At 32.5% G+C, this 19,082-nt stretch overlaps 1 protein-coding gene across 1 annotated transcript in view; it reads right to left on the reverse strand.

The window, feature by feature from the left end:
• The window catches only part of LOC141300200 (uncharacterized), a 77,476-nt gene that overhangs the window by 15,028 nt on the left and 43,366 nt on the right, over nucleotides 1–19,082 (reverse strand). Inside the window, exons 15-21 of the mRNA XM_073830534.1 lie at nucleotides 18,664–18,717; nucleotides 9,502–9,546; nucleotides 8,284–8,337; nucleotides 5,275–5,328; nucleotides 4,894–4,947; nucleotides 4,705–4,776; nucleotides 777–812 (exon numbers count right to left, since the gene is read on the reverse strand). Of these exons, the coding sequence (XP_073686635.1) occupies nucleotides 777–812; nucleotides 4,705–4,776; nucleotides 4,894–4,947; nucleotides 5,275–5,328; nucleotides 8,284–8,337; nucleotides 9,502–9,546; nucleotides 18,664–18,717 (369 nt within the window). The remainder of the gene's footprint in view (nucleotides 1–776; nucleotides 813–4,704; nucleotides 4,777–4,893; nucleotides 4,948–5,274; nucleotides 5,329–8,283; nucleotides 8,338–9,501; nucleotides 9,547–18,663; nucleotides 18,718–19,082) is intronic.

The following is a 19,082-nucleotide window of genomic DNA, read 5'->3' on the forward strand; positions in this document are numbered from 1 at the left end:
TAATATTTAGAGGGCAAAATATATTTAATTTTTTTCAAAGTACATTAATAATTTTAACACGTATTTTCAAAACTATACAAAAGAAAATGCATTGTTAGAAAATATATTTAGAATTTTTTTTTTTGCTTTTTAAAAATATATTTAAAATATATTTATTTCAAATATATTTTTGCCATTTGGGAAGGAACCGTTCACCCTAAAACATGTGGTTCATAATTTATTCTCATGTATTAATTTACTGAGCTTCTGTTTAACATATATGATGTGTCCTTTATGTGTGTTGATTTTGGTTTCTTGAACATTTAAAAAAGAATTGTATCATTTTTTGCGTCACTAGTGAAATAGAATTTAAAAAAATAATGTTTTCAAACAGGTTTCATAAACACTCCCCCTGTCTGCCATTGGTCAGTCAGACATATAGCTCCGCCCCAAATTCACGCCATTGGTTGAGCTGCTGCTGGTCAGATGATCAAACAAACACAGCAGTGAGATTTTTCTGAGCAACCAGCCTCTGCTATCTTTCTTTCTCTGTAGCTCATCAAAGATTTTAACATCCAAAAAATTATATCACTTTGACGAGTGATAAAGTTAACCTTTTTCCACTGATTTCGCACTAAGGCTATCATTACGGCTTAAAAACATCTAGGTCAGAGTTATATTTAAGATCAGAGACAAATCTGAATTTGTGTTGAAGCCAAATCCAAACCTTTGATGAATCAAATACAGTATTAGTCAAAAGGCATTGTTAAGTGTGAAGGAAATGACTGGGGATCCACCTGAATGCCTCTGGGTCCAGGCTCTCCGCTCTCTCCCTGAAAATAAAAGAGAAACATTGACTTATTTCTACCTCTGTGCAGGAGGAAAATAGTGTAGCATATCATATCAAAAACTACATTCAATGAGCTGAAAAGCTTGTATATCAGGCATATCTTCAACATAAGTAGTCGTTTTGCAGATGCTTTATCCAAAGTGACTTACAGTAGATTTATTGCAGTGACAGCACTGGCACTTCTCTACGCATCTAAATACTGAATATATAGTATGAATATGCATGCATACCCCACTGTGAGCAGCATGTTTAAAGGCAGAAAAAAAAAAAAAAAAAAAAATATATATATATATATATATATATATATATATATATATATAATTTTTTTTTTTTTTTTTTTAATGTCCAAAAACCACTACAACAGTGTTTTATATTTTGCTGACTTGTGTACTTTATCCCAAATGTTTCGAAGAATGTTCAAATCCAGAGAAATAAGCAATTTTTTACTATGTAATGGACCGTGTCGTTGCGTCACCTGCCATTACAATTAATGCAAGTTAGGTAATAATATTACTTTAGCTAGTAAAGTAATGCATTACTTTTTAATTGACAAGGAGTTACTTTTTCAAAAATATTTCCTCCATTTATTGATTCAAAGCTCTCCTGTCCCCATGTTGAGAGAAATTGTGAGTAAGATGTTCCTTTAGTTCTAGAATAAATGTGAACATGCATTAATTCATCTCACTCACTAAAAAAACAGATACAGTGTTCCTCAAAATGAATGAAAACACTGAAAATCAACGCAAACCTGCAATAATTAAATATGTTAAAAATTACAAATATCCTTTATGCATTTAATCCCATTTTTTTTAACCGATGCCTTTGCTGCTGACCTTCGATGATCCAATTCATCCATACTAATAAGCACAAATTACTCAAGATAATCGAACATTTGTTTTCTTTTTTTTTATTGCTGAAAAGTTTAAAAAAAAATTCTGCGGTCTACTGTACAGACGTCAATTTACTTTTCTCTAAGCCTGGGGCTTTTGGTGTAAAAAGGCTTTTACAGTTGCACAAAATATACTCTTTTTATATTAAAAACAAACAAGCAAGCCCTGCTCAGATTTAAAAAGTAATGCCAAAGTATCGTAACGCATTACTTTCTATAAAAAAGTAACTAAGTAATGTAATTGGTCACTTTTTTAGGGAGTAACTCAATATTGTAATGCATTACTTTTAAAGGTAACTTTCACCCACACTGGTCATACACCCTCGATTCTCCAGTTTTATTTTGTAGAAAACATGTAAAATTTAATATGTTTCATATGTTATGCATTTTATTAGACGGGTAAGGAATGCACAGAGTAGCATTATAACAGAACTTTCAACACACTCAGATGTATCTAGTATGATAAAGCGCTGCTTTCACTTCAATCACAGCATCATCAAACTATGCCTTTGGTTCTTTGTTTGTTTTGAATATGCGCCCTCTAGTGGCGAAAACGTACATAATGTGCCTTTAACCTCAAAAGAGCCTGATCCCTGTTGAAAAATATGGCTAAATCACCCCAAAGTGTTTCTAGCTAAGCTGGTTTAGGCTCATCTTGGTCAAGGGCTGGAAAAACCAGGTCATAGCAGCTTAAGCTAAACTAGAGCTGGAACTCTATAGAGCTGGGTGGCCTATCATATTTGACAGCTCAGGTATGACCTCATAATGGTTTTGCAAGGTGTTGCATTTGGGAATTGTGTTCCTTTATCAAGATCAAAACATTTCAGATGCATAATTATTTATCTGACAAACACTTTCATCCAAAGCAGCATCTTATCAGCATGTGTGGCTGTGGGAGTCGAATCCGTGACCTTGCTGTCACTAAAGCCATGGATAACTTCATTTCAGTATTTGATTGTATAGCACTGCTATTTAAAGTCAGTATGATTTTTCTTTTTTAGGTTTTAATACGTTTATTCATCAAGGATGCAACTGATTAACACAAGGCAGTAAAGACATTGATAATGTTACAAAAGATTTCTGTTTCAAATAGATGCAGCTGAAAAATAAAATGTATGATGGTTTTCAAAAATACTGGTCAGCACAACTGTTTTCTACATTGATGATAATCAGAAATGTTTGTTGAGCAGCAAATCAGCATATTAGAATGATTTCTGAAGGATCATGTGACACTGAAGACTGCAGTAATGATGCTAAAATTACAACTTTGATCACAGAAATAAATTACATTTTAACAGATATTCACATAGAAAACAGCCATTTTAGGTTGTATTAATATTTTTTAAAAAAATACTGTATTTTTGATCAATAAATGCAGCCTTGGTGAGCAGAAGAGACTAACATGAAAAAGCATCACTCGTGGGGACATTGTAAAACGCTTAAAGCTAAAAACGCTTAATGTGGCATAATACATTAAAACTGTGTTTTTAAAGCACCAAATTCAGTAAACAAATTATTAATAAAATATATAATGTACAGACAAGCATGAGTCCAGAATGAAAACGCAACGTTTAATTACATGTTAAGCGTTTTCCTCCCAAGGAACGTGGCCTAATTTATTAAAACTTTAAACAAAAAAAATCTAAACCTTTGCAAAAACAAAATTTATTAACCATGTCTAAATGTATATCCAAATCCACAAAAAATAAGTATTTATGTCTAAAAACAACAGAGCTATATAGGAATGTAGTAGCTAAACCATGGAATTGCATTTTTTTACTCCAACCAGATGGCACTAATCTGACTTCAAAAATTGGATTTTAAAGGCATTGTCTCTATTTTAACATGAAATACTGCCATAATTAAAAGTAATATATAAAATATATAAAAATTCTTATTTTTTATGGGAACAAATTTATCATAATTTATCATAATGATTGCATAAATATTAATTGGAAATTCTCTCAAAATACAAAAAAATAAAAAATAAATAAATACAAATAAAATATGGAACAAAAATTATTAACAACGTTTATTGACACTCTTTTAACCCTCTGGTATTGTTCATCTGGGAGTCACACTTGTGTTGTTTGCAGTCAAAAATAACCAAACACCTGAAATGTAACTTTTTTTTTTCTGTAAAATCAATGTAATATATTTTCGTTCCATAATATTTCTTCTTAGAGAATTTGGTAACACTTTACAATAAGGTTCATTAGTTAAACATTAGTTAATGTATTAACTAACCATGAGTAATACATTTGTTACTGTATTTACTAATCTTCATTAACGTTAGTTAACGAAAATACAGTCGTTCACTGTTTGTTCATGTTAGTTCGCACTGCATTAACTAATGTTAACAAGACTTTAATAATGTATTAGTAAATGTTGAAATTAACATTAACTAAGGTTAATAAATGCTGTATAAGTGCAGTTCATTCATAGTTCATGTTAACTAATGTGGTTAACTAATGTTAACTAAAGAACCTTATTGTAAAGTGTTACAGAGAATTTCATGGTACTAATTAATAATCATGCAATAATTATGATTTTTTTTTCATTCATGTTAAAATAAAGACAATGCCTTTAAAATCACATTTTTGTAGTCAGATTAGTGTCATCTGGGGGAAAAAAAAGTAAAACACTTGCAATTCCATGGTTTAGCCACTAGATTCCTATATAGTGCTCTTTAGTTGTTTTTGACTTCTTTTTTTATTACAATAACACATTCCGCATAATATTGTCTAATTATCTTTATCAATAAAATCACAGAAAATATTGAGATATTTGTTTGTCAATATCACACACCCCTTTAATGACACCAAATGATTTGCAATGGTCCGCTGTAGACAGCCTCAAGCTGGTGGTTCTGTTTTTGGGGTTTTTTTGTTGGCTAGTAGAAGTTATGAATGGCCGGTAACTTAAATTTAGTAGTCAAATTGGCTGGTGTGGGTGTATAATGATGTTTGTGGGACGGCAGCGTTACCTTGTGTCCTTTAAATCCAGGCAGGCCCATGGCTCCCTGAAGGCCTGGAAATCCCGTCTCACCCCGCTCACCCTGTGAGATTCACAAAACCACTGAGAATAAACTCTTCACCTCACTTATCCAGAGAGCTCTGAATGTGAAGCTCACAATTGCGTCCCAAATCTAAGCTACAAAAGAAGACACTCTTGCCTTTTGACCCGTGGCTCCAGGAATACCTGCATCTCCCTTTTCTCCTGCGTTCCCCTGAACACAGACAACAGCGAGTCAACATCCACACACATAGACAGACGTCTGACGCACACAAACCACAATTTCTCCATTATAATGTGGCTAGAAGAGGTCATTTGTTTTCTCAGACAGATAAAGTCAATTAATCAGTTGAAATATTAAATGAAATACTGTTACAAAACCAGCAACCTAAATGATTTAGTTGAGCGTACTTCTATAATCCATTTGATAAGGGCACAAATCCAGGAACAGAGTAAATGTAATCTCGGCACGACTATTCCCACCTGATTCAAGTCAAGGTATTAGCATAATTGCTAAAGGTGATGTTTGGAGCAGACCAACCTTGGGGCCGCGGAGTCCGTCTGCTCCAGGGGGCCCTGAAGGCCCCGGCGCGCCCTGAAGGATTTAATCAGACAGGATGCAGAGTTAAACACCGGCTGACTAAAGCACCGAACGCTGATAACACACAACGGCGCTCTCGCCGGACTGCAAACAAAGTTTCAGCACTCCAGAAGACTCTTACACTGCAAAAATGCTTTTCTTACTTAGATTTTTTTGTCTTGTTTCCAGCCAAAATATCGACAAATTATTAAATCAAGAGTTAAAAAAAATAGTCTTGTTTTCAGAAAAAAAAACTAGTCAAAATTAAGTGCATTTTTGCTTGAAACAAGCAAAATAATCTGCAAATGGGGTAAAAAAAAAAGAGAAAGAAATAAGTTTGTTTTTTTGCATACCCCATTGACAGATTATTTAGCTTGTCTTGTTCTAAGCAAAAACTCACTCTCTGAAAAAAAAAAAAAAATTTACTCGTCTAGAAAATCCTTCTTGATTTAAGAATTTTTGTCTTGTTTAAAGCCAAAATATCTACAAATTTTTGAAGGGTTTCTAGACAAGTAAAAATTGTCTTGTTTTCAGAAAAAAAAAAAGTCAAAATTAAGTGAGGTTTTGCTTGAAACGAGCAAAATAATCTGCCAATGGGGTAAGAAAAAAAAATCTTGTTTTCTGTTTGAATTAAGATTTTTATTTATTTATTTATTTTTATTTTATTTTTTATTTTTTTGCTCACCCCGTTGGCTGATTATTTAGCTTGTTCTAAGCAAAAACTCGCTTAATTTTGACTTGTTTTTTTTCTGAAAACAAGAAATTAATTTTTACTCATCTAGAAAATCCTTCTTGATTTAAGAATTTTTAGATATTTTGGCTGGAAACAAGACAAAGTAAGTAAGAAAAGCATTTTTGCAAGGTATTAGACCAAAATAGGAAATTAACTTATGTTAAGCAAAAAGCAAAAGTGTCATGAAATGGCATAAATTAATAAAAATAGAAATTATGATGCACAAAACAGATCATAAAATTCTTAATTGACATTTTCACAAATTAAAGGCTAAAAAGGTCTTAAATCAGAGCAGAAAGTCTTAAATTCGTAAATTAATGGCCTTATATGTTGTCACTGAAATAATAATAATAATACATCAAATTTGTCCTTTTTTCCAGTACAAAACATTGTTAAATCAAGATACATTGACTGGAGATTCAAACTCATTAAGTCTTGTTTACTGAGAAACTAAACGAAATGGCGTTTATGCTTAAATTAAGAACAAATATCTGTGAATGTGGAATGAAAAATAGTTTTCCCTTTGAATATGTTTATTATTTGTGATAGTTGTGAGTAGCACGGGTATATTTATCAATAGCCAAAAATAAATAGTATGGGTCAAAATTATGCCAAAAATCATTAGGATATTATATAAAGTTCATGTTCCATGGAAATATTTTGTACATTTTCTTACTGTAAATATATCGAAATGTAATTTTTGACTAGTGAAATGTATTGCTAAGAATTTAATGTAGGAAAACTTTGAAGACAATTTTTTTCAGTGTTAATTTTTTTCAAATAGTTGTATTCTCAACCAAATATTGTCCTATCCTAACAAACCATACATCAATGGGAAGCTTTTTATTCATCTTTCAGATAATGTATAAATCTCAATATCTCAAAAAATTGACCCTTATGACTGGTTTTGTGATCCAGGGTCACAATTGTTTTTGTTTTAATCATAAATTCATTCATTCGGATTTGTTTCGCAGAAAATAAGATTTATGTTATGCCATTTTGCTTCTTGAGTAAATGTATCTCAAGTTAAATAGATACTAGCACTAAAAAACAAGACAAAATACCAAGGCAGATTTTTGCACTTTGATAGTACATTTTGGCAGTACTAAAAGCCTTTATGTATAATGCACTATAAAGGTTTTCATAATGTACAGTGCAATGCATTATACCTTTTCATAAATAATTGTAATCAAGCTTAAAATGCATTATAATATGTGAAGGTTTGTTTGTTTGTTTTGATGCATACTATTTTCTAATAATGTAAAACTGAACAGAAAAGTGTTATAATATATTTTTACTGTTGTTACAATTATTTATGAGATTATAATGCATTAGAAAGCAGAATGCATTATATATAATGGCTTTAGGCAAAATGTTACCATATTATTTTGTCTTGTTTTAATCATAGACTCACTTAATTTTGATCTTTTTGACTCAGAATAAAAAGACTTCTTATGTCATTGTTTCTCAAAATGCATCTTGATTTAAGAATCAAGTACATTTTTGTACATTTTCACTGAAAACTAAGAACATCATTTTTGCAGTATGATTAGAAGGTACAGTAAAAGTTTGAATTTATTTATTTATTATAAACTAAATCATTTATTTTTAAACTTTGAAATGTTACTAATGACATTTCTATTTAAATACTACTGTATATTGTTGTATTCTGTTCCATTTACATAAAAGATAACTTTTTCATTTTCAAAAATAATGTTTTTTATTATGTTATCATGTTTTTATTGTATTTTATTGATAGTTATTTTTACTATATATCATAATAACCCAACTGCAGTTTGATTGAGATTAATTGGAATGCACAATAAAAAACATGATTTTTGAAAATTGTTAAAAATGCAGTTGTCTATTTTTGCAAATGAGCTCTTCGTTTATTCCTTAAATTGTCTTAATCTCAGTGGCGCATCAGATCTGATCCAGCACTAGGTGGCAGCAGCGTGTGCTGTGACTCAGCAGGCTGAATGTTTGGCTCTGGCCATCAGAGGTCACCCTAACATTGTGTTACTCAGTCCCGGTCTGAGCGCTGGTTAGCGTTTGACCCCTGTCCAGATTGCTCTTTTCCTCTCTGGCTGCGGCTGCTGATCTGATGAGCAGCTCTACAGCTGCCTGGGACTCCATCCAATCCAATTTCTCTGAAGTGTCCCATTTTAACGGGTCAGTTGACACAATGAGGAGGTAAAAAGGTGAGGCTGATGTATTCCAGCGAGACATTTACTCACCAGAGCTCCTCTCGGCCCAGGTGGGCCTTTCTGTCCCGGCGCTCCTCTCGGACCCTAAAATCCAGCAAACACAAGATCGATGGCATCAGTTTATAATGCGTTGTGTGTTACAGTTAAAGATGCAGTCACTGTATATGCATTAAGAGGAGTTAGGTACTACTGCAGCTACTCTGCCATGGGTATTGGCTTAAAATATCCTAGTAAACTGCAAAAAAATGCTTTTTTTAGATTTTTTTTGTTGTCTTGTTTCCAGCCAAAATATCTAGAAATTCTTAAATCAAGAAGGATTTTCTAGACGAGTAAAAATCTTTTTTCTTGTTTTCAGAAAAAATAAATCAAAATGAAGTTTTTGCTTCGAACAAGCAAAATAATCTGCCAATGGGGTAAGCAAAAAAAAATCTTATTTCAAACAGACAAAACAAGATTATTTTGCTCACCCCATTGGCAGATTATTTTGCTTTTTTTTTAAGCAAAAATAAAATGCACTTAATTTTGACTTTTTTTCTGAATACAAGACAATAATTTTTACTCGTCTAGAAAATGCTTCTTGATTTAAGAATTTGTAGATATTTTGGCTGGAAACAAGACAAAAAATCTAAGCTAGAAAATAATTTTTTGCAGTGTAGTCCTACTTTTTTGTTTCATATGGGGAAAATGTGGTTGGACATGGGTGAATTTCATTAAAACCATTGATATGTATTTTTTTTTTTTTTTTACACAAGTAAAATATATTTAGGCATTTAGTTTTTTCATTTAGTTTTTTTTTCAGACTAGTGGAAAGAAAACACTCAAAAGACACTGTTAAGTGTTTCTTTTATAGCACTATCTATTTGTGTCAATAGATTTCAATTACAATACATATTTTTAAAGGCTGTTTTCTGTCTTTTTTCTGAACTATGGAGTGACAAAATCTATAATTTTGAAACTGACTTCATCCAGTGTTTAGATGTTTGTACTAGAAATGTATGCAAATTAGCGCATATTTTATTAAACAATGGCTCATTTGCATATTTAAACCTAACATTTTAGAAAACTTGTAATACAAAAAATGTTTGCAATTATCAAAGTAATCAATCAACTGAGTAAAGAAGGTGATAACTATTAGTTATTTTTTTACCCTATTCACCTGCAGTGTCTCGACTTAAGCAGAACACCATAAACCTCTGTGGTCGAATAGCAGATGTAGTTCCATGGTGTGTGTAATGTGTGAGTCCATACCTGCGGTCCGCTGTCTCCTTCCTCACCAGGAAGCCCACGGATTCCCTGGAAAAGACATGATACGTCAGCCTCACGGTTCATGACGTTTCTAACGGGACGAGCGTGGCTAATGACCTTGTATTTCGAACACAGAGTTGGGATCAAGGCCTCGCTGTAATTCCATCATTCATCATGTTCTTCTTCTCCGGTTACTGTTATTACAGCATTACCAGGATGCCGCTCAATTAATCTACGCTCTGGCAAAGCTATTGCTCAAATGGGAGCCTGCCAAGAAAAAGGACACAATTGACTCTCTGACATTCACACATTTCCACTGTCTGTTTTTCCAGCCTGCTAAATGACTTTAATTGAGATCCATTAAAAACTTCCTCCATCCATCTGCTTCCTTTGAGGCTGCAGTTAGTGGCAGCGATGAAGCTCATGTGATGGAAGAACAAGAAGTCATTAAGCGCATTAAAAAGCAAGAAATGCTCTGTTAGCATCACCGTTTTCCTCAAATATCTGACTAATATCTAATATCCTGCCCTTTGTTAAAGATTTAACATCAAGTCTCCTGACATTTTTACTCTGGTAGTCTGTCATAATTCGTGGTACTTCATAACTTTTAATTATTAGGCGTTCAAGCACATAGCCCTAAAACCCTATTGTAATTGTTAGAATGGCCACAGATCTGCAATCTCCACATAAAACTGATCGTACAGACCAAACCATAAGTCATAGAGACTTCAAACTTGGAGGGATGGTAGTACTCACAGCGTCTACAACATCACCAATGCTTGCCCCAATCGGCCTGACGGGGGCGCTACAGCGCGCAAAAGTACGAAATCACTTATAACTCCTAAACCGTCAGTCACAGGCTCAAGTTTCTTTTGTCGTTGAAATACTCGGCTCACAAATTTTTTGCAAATCCTACTTTTGCAAACTAGTCCTAGGTTTGCCCAATCAGAACCAAACCAGTGCAGAGAAAATGATCTGTAGAGCGAATATCAATATAAAGAGGGCAGCGCCACTTTTAGTAAAATGACTGTAACTCCTGAAAGGAATGAGATATCTTCACCAAACTCAGAACACTTATGTAAGAGCTCAATCTGAGGGTGCAGGACAAACATCCCGAAGCTTGGCCACTTGGTGGCGCTATAAGAGGGGAAAAAACATAAAAATGGCTATACCTACACAACCATTTATTCTATCAAAATGAAAATCGCTGTGCACGGTCTTGCGTATCTCAAAAAAACATGGCCAAAGGCTGATGAAGTTTGAGCACCTATTAGACATGGTTAATGGAGGCTGATCGGAACGAAACTCGGTGGGTCTGTGAGAAATTTGATATAAATCGTCCACTGGGACATTTTCAAACATACACTCAGTCTTCATATAATTTGATAAATCTCCTCATGCTGAGCAACTTTGCCTCAAGAACCACTGATGTCAATCAAATTGTTCCTTAATTATTCTCAATTATGTTAAAACAATACTTAGTCCTAGGTTTTTCGCTCAATCCTGATCAAACCACTGCTGCACGATTCTCTAGATCAATAATTATTTTTTAAAAATGTTGAATTTTGACATTTGTGTAGCTATAATGGGGTCATTTACACTCCTAAAAATGAAGTTGCTTCACGATGCAATAGAAAGGTACTTCAGATGTTGAAGGTTCTTAATGGAACCATTTAGACAAAAAAGGTTCTATTTCACAAAAGGTTCTTCGTGGCGAAAGAAGGTTCTTCAGATTATAAAAAGGTAACAAAGAGATGGTTCTTTAAAGAACCTTTGACTGAATGGTTCATTGTGGAACCAAAAATTGTTCTTCTATGGCATGCTGTGAAGAACCTTTTAAAGAACCTTTATTTTTAAGAGTGTAGAAAACCGGTGGGGCCAGTTATACTCAAAAGCTAATAAATCCTAAACGAAAACTCCAAACTTAATGAAACCTGGTGCACATATGCGTCAGATGATTCTAAACAAGCATGCAAAGATTTATGGAGAACGGACCACAGGTGGCATTATAACAGTTAAAAAGGTTTCCAAAATATAATGTCAATGGTAAATGACCTCAAATTGCAGAACATGTTGATATATTCACACAAACACTAGATCTTCATATCACATGACAGATCTCCTCATTCTGAACAACTTTGCCTCTAGGACCACTACTGTCAATCAAATTTATTTACCTTTTTTATGACATATTATATTTAAGATTATTTAAAAAGGATACTTTTACTTAGTCATAGGTTTTTCACCCAATCTCAACAAAACCACTGCAGTACAATTCTCTAGACCCTCTAGATCCATAATTATCTAAAACATATTGAACTCTACACTTTGGCCAATTACATTCAAAAGCCTAAAAACCTAAAAAGTATCCAAACGTCCTTTTTAATACCTTGAAAAACTCAAAATATATTTAAAATGTAAGTATGCTGGTACTTTTTATTTATGTATCGATTTATGCATTCATTCATTCATTATACACCTTTATTATTTATAAAAATATATATTTATTAATACATGTATCAAAAAATACTGCTACAGTAATGAGAATCACCACTGAAAATCAAATGAATTGCACTCTTAAAAATAAAGGTGCTTCAAAAGGTTATTCAAGCGATGCCATAAAAGAACCATTTTTGGTTCCACAAAGAACCATTCTTTAAGGTTCAAGGTTCTTTAAAGAACCATTTCTTGCTTACCTTTTTATAATCTGAAGAACCTTATTTGGCAGAAACAAAAAGGTTCTTCAGATGTTAAAGGTTCTTTATGGAAACATTAAGACAAAATGGTTCTTCTATGGCATCATGAAGCACCTTTATTTTTAAGAGTGTACCTAAAAGTACAAAAATATTGCATATTTAAAGTACCCCAGATACCTTGGATTTTACATTAAAGAATCAATTAATTCTAAACAAAATTAAGACTGACACATTTCAGTAACATGCATCAGCCGTTCTACTTGGAAAAATGCTACATTAGATCTTTTTGTGCATCGGAAATGTAAATATATCTTAACAGATGAGTGAGCGTAAAACCTAAAAAGTACCACTATTTTTTCCAAAAATGAAATGCGAGAAGCAAACACCCTCTTCCTTTCTGCCACAAACTGAATAATAACTTCCCACACCCGTCTGATGCCCTGATGAAGACCGTTTGACTTTTGCTAGAAAAGACCTGTGCTACAAACCCGCAGCTTCGCCACAGCCAGATCTCTCAGCACCTGCCTGAATGTTTGCATTCAACAAATCTTCTGTTGTAGCTTCACACAACAAGCATGCAGGCTCTTCACGGCCCTCCATCCGCAGCGCTGAGAGACACACAGGAGTGCGCAGGAAACATCCAGCTCTGTGTTTGATTCCACTATCCTTAGAGACTACAGTAAAAAAAAAAAACCTGGGAACAGTCGTACGGCTTTGAAATGGAGATGCCTGCGTATTATCTCCCGTTAATGAGTCATTTGAGCGGCTCCATCGATCGCATTTCACTCAAAGGCTCTTCTTCTTCAGAAAAACTGAATTACATCAAAAACCAAAAACTTCTGAGGCCTTTGCAGGTTTCATTTGAGAGAAAACGGCGCAGAAATGTACGAGCAAGAAGGAGAGCGAGATTGTAAATGTAATTACATGAAAGATGAAAGGTGTCATACCTGACTAGAAAAATGAGTCAAGTGTTAATTTGCCTGGTTGAGATGCAATGATTAGTAGCAGGAAATGACTTATTAGCAAATCCCAGTTCGGCTTTCAAGTGCAAAGCAAAAGTCTCAATATTAGCCAAAACTGATCATTACTGGCAAGGAATATTTATCATTACTTAACAACAAAAATTAGTCAAGTAACCACATTGCAGCCATATGGGTGAATCACACAAAAACTCTACAGAACATTTCTTTCTTATACTAAAAAAAAAATATTTTGCATGAAGAAAATGAGGTCTTTTATTTTAATTTGGTGCAAAAAGACAAATAATAATAAAACTTTTATTGTTTGCACTAGCGTTTAAACATTTTGTGTCAGTAAGATTTAAAAACAGATTTAAAAAAGATTTTTGAAAGAGTCTCTTCTGCTCACCAAGGCTGTATTTATTTGATCAAAAATGCATTAAAAATTCTGAAATATTATTACAAATTAAAATAGCTGTTTTTCATGTGAATATCTGTTAGAATGTAATTTATTTCTGTGATGCACAACTGAATTTTCAGCATCATTACTGCAGTCTTCAGTGTCACATGATCCTTCAGAAATTATTTCTAATGTAAAAATCATTATTATCAATGTTGAAAACAGTTGTGCTGCCCAATATTTTTGTGGAAACTGTGATACATTTTAAATTTCAAGATTCACAAATTAACAAAGTTTAAAAGAACTGAGTTTATTAGAAATAGAATTATACTGTAAACGTTTGGGGTTGGTAAGATTTAATGTTTTTCAAAGTTTCTTTGATTCATCAAGGCTGCATTTATTTGATCAAAAATACAGTAAAATTTGATATATTATTACAATTTACAACAGCTGTTTTCTATGTGAATATCTGTTAGAATGTAATTTATTTCTGTGATGCACAACTGAATTTTCAGCATCATTACTGCAGTCTTCAGTGTCACATGATCCTTCAGAAATTATTCTAATATGCAGATTTACTGCTCAACAAACATTTCTGATTGTTATCAATGTTAAAAACAGTTGTGCTGCACAAAGTTTTTGTGGAAACTGTCATACATTTTAATTTTCATGATTCACAGATTAACAAAGTTTAAAAGAACAGCATTTATTAGAAATAGAATTCTACTGTAAACGTTTGGGGTTGGAAAAATTCATCATGTTATTGAAAGTTTCGTTGGTTCATCAAGGCTGCATTTATTTGCAATTGACAACAGCTGTTTTCCATGTGCATAGAATTTCATTTATTTTTGTGATGCACAGCTGAATTTTCAGCATCATTACTGCAGTCTTCAGTGTCACGTAATTCTTTCGAAATCATTCTTAATGTAAAAATCATTATTATCAATGTTGAAAACAGTTGTGCTGCCCATTTTTTTGTGGAAACTGTGATGCATTTTATTTTTCAAGGTTCACAGATTAATAGAAAGTTTAAAAGCACAGAATTTATTAGAAATAGAATTCTACTGTAAACGTTTGGGGTTGGTAAGATTTAATAATGTTTTTAAAAAGTTGCTTTGGTTCATCAAGGCTGCATTTGTTTGATCAAAAATACATTCAAAATTATGAAATATTATTAAAATTTAAAACAGCTGTTTTCTATGTGAATATCTGTTAGAATGTAATTTATTTCTGTGATGCGCAGCTGAATTTTCAGCATCATTACTGCAGTCTACAGTGTCACATGATCCTTCAGAAATCATTCTAATTTGTTGATTTGCTGCTCAACAAACATTTCTGATTATTATCAGTTATAAACAGTTGTGCTGCACAATATTCTTGTGGAAACTGTGATACATTTTATTTTTCAGGATTCACAGATGAATAGAAAGTTCAAAAGAACAGCATTAATTTGAAATATAATTATACTGTAACATTATAAATCACTTTTAATCGATTTAATGTGTCTTTGATAAATAAAAAGTATTAATTTCTTTAAAAAACAAGATATTAAGACTGTATTAAGACGTTTTATGTCTGATTTGGGGCGCGCACACAAGCGTGTTGTTGAGGCAGTGAGTGGGAGCAGTCTCTGGTTATTAAATGTGTGGGTGACATTAAGAAGGAAAACAGGCTTGTATATTTTGTGCTTGGCTGCCAGTCTCTATTCTCCACTCAGGCTGGATGTTCATTTGACAAGCATCTTGTGAAAATGCAATTATTTCATCTTGACTGTATGTATGGATTTAACACAGATGTAGATCAAATATGAAATCCATTTTTGTCTCATTACTGTGTAGTGCTCTCAGTCAAAGAGGCAAATAAAGCTAACTGATCGCAGATGTAAAGCTGCACACATTTGAGGCTGTCATGTGTATATGAAGTTTTACATTTTCTAAATATGAGAGTGACTGTTTGTTTGCAATACTGAGTTTATTTCTCACAATTCTGACTTTTTATCAGTCGTGAGATATACATTTGCAATTAAAAAAAAAATGAATTGTAAGACAAAGTCACAATTGCCTTATTAGGAAAAAAAAAGTCAATTCTGAGTTTATATATTATTACAATTTACAATAGCTGATTTTCATGTGAATATCTGTTAGAATGTGATTTATTTCTGTGATGCACAGCTGAATTTTCAGCATCATTACTGCAGTCTTCAGAAATCATTCTAATTTGTGGATTCACTGTTCAACAAACATTTCTGATTATTATCAATGTTGAAAACAGTTGTGCAAGTCAATTCTGAGTTTATATCTTCCAATTATTTTCTTCTCAGAATTGTGAGTTGTACTATTCTGAGTTTATATATTGATATAGATTTCAGTGGGAAACAAAGTTCTAAATTGTGGGATATAAATTCAGAATTGTGAGGTAAAAAGTTGCAATGACTTTATTACCTTTTTATTTTATTTTAAACAGAACTGTGAGATGTAAACCATGAATTCTGAGGGGGGAAAGTCAGAATTGCAATTAAAGTGCCAAAAAAAGTAACAATTGTGGATATATCAACAATTGTGAGTTGTGAACTTGGAATTGCAATTGGAAAAAAAAAAACAGACAGAATTCTGAGTTTATGTCTCAATTCTGAGTTTATTTCTCACAAGTGGGAAACAAAGTTCTAAATTGTGGGATATAAAGTCAGAGTTTTGAGGGAAAAAGTCAAAATTGTAAGATAAATGTCAGAATTATGAGAAATAAACTCAGAATTGCAAGAAGTCTGTTGATATATCACAACTGTCAAAGACCTTATTACCTTTTTATTTTATTTTATTTTATTTTATTTTAAACAAAACTGTAAGATGTAAACCATGAATTCTGAGGAAAAAAAGTCAGAATTGCAGTAAAATTGCCACAAAAAAAAAGAAAAGAAACAATTGTGATATATCAACAATTGCGAGGTGTCAACTTGGAATTGCACGAAAAAACAGACAGAATTATGAGTTTATGTCTCGAAATATGAGTTTTTCTTTCAATTCTGAGTTTATTTCTCACAATTCTAACTTTTTCTCTCAGAATTGTGAGATATAAATTTGCAGTTGCAAAAAAAAAGCTGAATTGTAAGAAAGTCACAATTACCTGATTATATAAATATTCTGTGGCAGGAAAAAATGGATTTGTGCAATACTAACTTGGAACTGCAAAAAAAAAATTCAATGCAATTCTAACTTTTCTTCTCAGAATTGTGAGTTGCACTATTCTGAGTTTATACATTGATATAGATTTCAGTGGGAAACAAATTTCTAAATTGTGAGATAAAAAGTGTCAATGACCTTATTACTTTTTATTTTATTTTATTTTAAACAGAACTGTGAGACATAAACCATGACTTCTGAGGAAAAAAGTCAGAATTGTAATAAAATTGCAGAAAAGAAAATGTTGTGATATATCAACTCAGAATTGCGAGGTGTGAACTTGGAATTGCAAGAAAAAAAAAACAGACAGAATTATGAGTTTATGTCTCGAAATTATGAGTTTTTCTTGCAATTCTGAGTTTATTTCTCACAATTCTGACTTTTTCTCACAGAATTCTGATATATATATTTGCAGTTGAGAAAAAAAAACTGAATTGTAAGACAAAGTCACAATAATTATATATAAATATTCTGTGGCAGGAAAAAAAATGGAATTATGCTATATTAACTTGGAATTGCAACAAAAAAAAGTCAGATTTCTGAGTTTATATCTTGCAATTTTGACCTTTCTTCTCAGAATTGTGAGTTGCACTATTCTGAGTTTATATATCGATATAGATTTCAGTGGGAAACAAAGTTCTAAATTGTGGGATATAAACTCAGAATTTTGAGTAAAAAAATAGAATTGTGAGAAATAAACTCAGAATTGCAAGAAAAAAAATTTTGTCTGTTGATATATCACAACTGTCAATGACCTTATTACCATTTTATTTTATTTTATTTTATTTTAAACAGAACTGTGAGATGTAAACCATGAATTCTGAGGAAAAAAAGTCAGAATTGCAGTAAAATTGCCAAAAAAAGAAAGAAAAGAAACTGTGAAATTGTGATATAACAACAATTGTGAGGTGTGAACTTGGATTAACTGAAACACAGACAGAATTATTAGTTTGTCACAAAATTGAGTTTTTCTTTCAATTCTGAGTTTATTTCTCACAATAAAAAAATAAAATTGTGAGATAAAAAGTTGCAATGACCTTATCTTTTTAATTGTATTTTATTTTAAACAGAACTGTGAGATGTAAACCATGAATTCTAAGGGAAAAAGTCAGAATTGCAATTAAAGTGCAAAAAAAAAATTAAGAATTGTCATGTGTACTTGGAATTGCAAGAAAAAAATTTTTTAATTTTTTTTATTTTTTATTTATTTATTTTTTTTGCAATTTTTAGTTTATTTCATACAATTCTGGGAAGAAAAAAAAAAGTCAAAGTTCCAAATTGTGGGATATAAAAAAGTCCAATTTGTGAGATAAAAAGTTTCAAAGAACTTTGTATTTTTTGTCCAATGGCAAAAATGGCTTTCCATTTATATGTACAACTGTATTAGTGACTCCTACAAGTATCTGCTGGCTTCAGAAAGCAAAAGATTTTATCGGGAGTGTTGTTTGGAGGAGGCTAAACCATAATGTCAAAACACTCCTGACATTCCAGATTCAAAGAACCCGACAAAATAAAACTTTTTGTTTTGTTTTGTTTTGTCAAATACAGGATGTTTTGACATGGAAACACTGAGAACGGAAAGAGCTGTGTGTTGTAGATGGCAGGTGTAAAGCGAGAGTGATGGGAATGTCAGATTGCTGATGTTGACATGCTGGCTCTCGTCGTAGGTTTGTAAACACTGCGGTCGGCGCAGGGCCTCATTTAGACAATATACTTCCTCATTTAGATGTTTCTTTACTTCATGAAACCGCTGCTGGGGACTGTCAGATTTCTGACACTGCTAATTATGAAGAGCTCCAACGTTTTATAGTCAACATGTGCAGAGGATGTTTGCTTAGGTTAAAGGTGTGGGTTTGAACTGCTTGAAATCACTTTAGATATGCGTTTAAATACATTTGACACATATTTAACAAAGAATATCAGAAGTGACTCACTGGAACTCCTCGTAGTCCATCAGCGCCCGGCTGCCCAGCGTTTCCTTTCTCTCCCTAACGAACAAACAAAGAAACACAATGCACAAGTTCACCAACATATTACATTTTTCAGAACGTGGCACTCAGAATCACATTTAAAATGATTACTTTTAGAAACACACTCGGAATAAAGTTAATGCTCCGTGAAGGGTTTGAAGTTAAATGAGAAGCGTATTTTCACATGACAATTAAAGCGGCCTTGTGTTTGTTTTCCTCTCACTGGACACATAAAACACAGCCTTTCAGTGCAAAACATGCCAGAAATGCTGGACTTGAAACGATTTATGCCCCACAACATCAAATAAGAATACTTTGACTGTCTTTTCTCTTTTCTTAGTTTTCAGTTCTAATAGGGTACACTACAAACATCCATAAATAAA

This window comes from Garra rufa, chromosome 24, assembly GCF_049309525.1.
Source record: "Garra rufa chromosome 24, GarRuf1.0, whole genome shotgun sequence".
Lineage (NCBI taxonomy): Eukaryota > Metazoa > Chordata > Actinopteri > Cypriniformes > Cyprinidae > Garra > Garra rufa.